This window comes from Phaseolus vulgaris, chromosome 6, assembly GCF_051622355.1.
Source record: "Phaseolus vulgaris cultivar YP4 chromosome 6, ASM5162235v1, whole genome shotgun sequence".
In the NCBI taxonomy this organism is placed as follows: Eukaryota; Viridiplantae; Streptophyta; class Magnoliopsida; order Fabales; family Fabaceae; genus Phaseolus; species Phaseolus vulgaris.
This window is the reverse complement of record NC_143503.1, coordinates 33,434,598-33,437,692: the sequence shown is the minus strand read 5'-3', so window position 1 is coordinate 33,437,692 and position 3,095 is coordinate 33,434,598. Positions and strand designations below refer to the sequence as shown.

The window sequence follows — 3,095 nt, the reverse complement described above, 5'->3', positions numbered from 1 at the left end:
CCAGAAAAGGAAAAGAGAGATGTTAATAAAAAAAATTAAAAAAAGACAAAATTATCATTTCATGTGAGGGATGGAGAAAAATATTGTCTCATTCCTTATTCTCGGGCCTTAGTCCATCATAGATCGGAGCCCAAACAAAATACAAGCCTTTTCAAGTTTGATAATATTTTAATATTTTACATTAAAATAAATTTGTAGTAACTATTTTTCTTGAGAAATATGCAAATATTTAAAAAATTAAAAATAAAAGTATACAAGGGATAAAATGGGAAAAGCATAAATGTGAGATACAAAGGACAATGAAAGTGACATGCCTTCAAAGCTGATTGGAAGGGAGAGTTGATGTCGAAAGTATTCATTTAAGATTGAATATTCACATCTAAAGTATGAGAGAAAATTTGTAGAAAAAGAAAAAGAAAAAGAAAGAACTATGCGTACATATAGAATAAAAAAGAATAAAGAAATGGATGCCAAATATGTAGTGGTATTCGAATATTAATGGTATTATAATATCAGTGGTACTGTACTACTAGTGGTGATAGGACATAGGGGAATTTGGTTTAATTTGAAGTTAAAAGTTTTCTTTGATAATTTTAATAATAAATAAAATTGATAAATTAGGTAGTGTATAAGAAGAAGAGGAACAGCAGTTGGTAATAGTACAGTGAGAAAAGGATAAAAAATTAGGAGTTAACTGGGGAAAGAAATAATATTTTTTGTTTGGGTAGTTCAAAAACTGAAAAAGGTTATGGCTTGCATAAGTTGATTGATTGAACAGAGAAAGAATGTAGGTTATGAGTCTGAGTTTGTTCATCTCTTTTTACTTTACTTTTGTTGCAGGCTTACACAGTCGTGTCTTATCAATGCCATTATACACTTTTATGCATTAACCATTAAACTGTTCTGGAAATACATATTACTTTTTATAGTAATCAATTTGTCTTTCCCTTCTCTCTCCCTTTTCCATGAAAACTAACACTGTCATATTCACAATTGCAAATTTGGAACCTAAAGGAGACACCCAGCCTTGGCTTTTTCTTTGCAGCCTTCACTACTGACACACAAAAAATGAGATGCTTAGAGTCCCCTTTACATTCTTCCCCTTTGCCATCAACACTATTCAAGAAACCTCTTATACACAAAGTGCCTCCAAACCATCAAACTTTGCAACTTCATTTTTTGTGTTTGTTAACCTTCACATATTCTCTCAAATGGCCTCTCTCTCTCTTCTCCTTGTTGTGTTCCTTTTGTTTGCTTGTGGAATGGTTGGAATGAGAAGCAATGTACATGGGGAAGAAATGGTAATGGAAGAGGAGTTGTTGGGGTTGTTTGAAGTGATGGATGGTCTTGTAGATGACCCTGACTGGGCCCAAGCACACCCTCAACCATGTACTGACACCCCATGGCCTGGAGTTGAGTGTGAAGTTAGCAATGACCCACCATTTTTTCATATTACCAAGATCCACATTGGTCCTGATATACTCTCCCCACCTTGCAAGTCTTCTGCTTACCTTTCCAAGTCCTTGCTCAAACTTACTTATTTGAAAACACTTTCAATTTTTAACTGTTTTGTTGCTTCACCTGTCAATCTATCCTCAACTCTCTTTGGTCCCTTCTCCACCTTAGAACACCTGGCTTTGCAGTCTAATCCAGCACTTTCTGGAGAAATTCCTCCAAGTTTGGGTGGTGTTACTAGTCTTAGAGTCTTGAGCCTGTCTCAGAATAGCTTCCAGGGAAACATTCCAAGACAGATTGGTGGTTTGGTGAGTTTGGAGCAACTTGACCTGAGTTATAATAACTTAAGTGGTCAAATCCCCATGGAAATTGGAGATTTGAAAAGTATTGCCATTTTAGACCTCACTTGCAATGAACTTGAAGGGAACCTTCCTAGCTCACTTGGACAACTTCAAGCTCTCCAGAAGATGGATTTGAGCTCAAACAGGCTTACAGGAAAAATACCTCCTGATTTAGGAACCCTCAAGAGGTTAGTCTTGCTTGATCTCAGTCACAATTTTATTTGTGGTCCGATTCCTGAAACCTTGTCAAACTTAAAGCTTTTAGAATATTTTCTCATTGATGACAACCCCATCAAATCAGAGATACCCCACTTCTTGGGGGACCTTTTCAAGCTGAAGTCAGTGAGCTTCTCAGGGTGTGGGTTGATCGGCTCCATACCTAATTCCTTGTCATCTCTGAAGAACCTTACAGCTCTCTCCCTTGATAACAACAGTCTCAGTGGCCCGGTTCCTCCAAATCTTGGTTTGCTCCCTAACTTAGATCAACTGAACATCAGCCAGAACATGCTGGATGGAGTTATTGAGCTCCCAGATGAGTTCATTAGAAAACTTGGTAAAAGGTTGGATGTAAGAGGAAACACTGAACTTTGTATCAATGATCAGCCAAAGAAGAAGAACCTGTCTTCCTATTTGGAAATCCCCTCTTGTGTAAATACCAAGCCAAGAAATGGCAAATCTTTTGCTGAAGGACCACCAGAAGATCCAGCAGGTATCAAGCCATCATTCTACCAAAGCAACATAAGTTCAAGTTCATCATGGCTGGATGTACAAGTCATGTTTGTTTCCTTGGTTTTATATTTTATCCTTATAAGTTTCCTGAATTTGTTTTTGTGACATCTGGAACGTAATTTTGTAAAATGCTTTACTCAAATCTACATTAAAAACTTCATTCGTAGGTAGTGTTCTTGTTGATGATGTTCATGAAAATTATTCACATAAAAAAATCAATTAATGCAGTGTAATGGTTCAACTAATGGGAGTGGTTGCATGCAAGGGTGAAAGTTAAAGATTCACATTTGGACTTTTGTGTTTGATTTTTGTATCTTTTGGGAAAAGCTCCGTCTTAACTCCCAAGTCCTATCCCCGGCTGTTGTTGTCTGTAGCAGCCTTTAGAAAGAGTGGCAGGAACACAGTACTGTCGGTGTCTGATATAAATGACCTTGCTGCAACCACCCTTGTTTTGGTAGGGAGGGAGGCTCAGAGAATCTTGTAAGAAATTCCCAATCCTTACCTGCAACTTGCAAAGTTTCAACACAATGAGTACTAGTCTAGAACACAACAGAAGAAAAAATAAAAATA

At 37.0% G+C, this 3,095-nt stretch overlaps 1 protein-coding gene across 2 annotated transcripts; it reads left to right on the top strand.

The window, feature by feature from the left end:
- Window positions 1–763: 763 nt before the first annotated feature.
- Window positions 764–2,691, top strand: LOC137832385 (piriformospora indica-insensitive protein 2). 2 transcript variants are annotated; one of them, XM_090302990.1, is made up of 2 exons: window positions 764–1,984; window positions 2,098–2,691. In XM_090302990.1, exons 1-2 carry the CDS (start codon window positions 1,074–1,076, stop codon window positions 2,177–2,179), a joined length of 993 nt encoding a protein of 330 aa, XP_090159116.1. In that variant the 5' UTR covers window positions 764–1,073; the 3' UTR covers window positions 2,180–2,691. The 2 variants fall into 2 exon arrangements, with proteins under 2 accessions (XP_090159116.1, XP_068496627.1); XM_068640526.2 differs by having other exon boundaries at window positions 766–2,691.
- Window positions 2,692–3,095: the final 404 nt, after the last annotated feature.

What these genes read in the sequence shown, in the direction of transcription:
- LOC137832385 (XM_068640526.2), top strand. Translation starts at nt 1,074, where the DNA reads ATGCTTAGAGTCCCCTTTACATTCTTCCCCTTTGCCATCAACACTATT.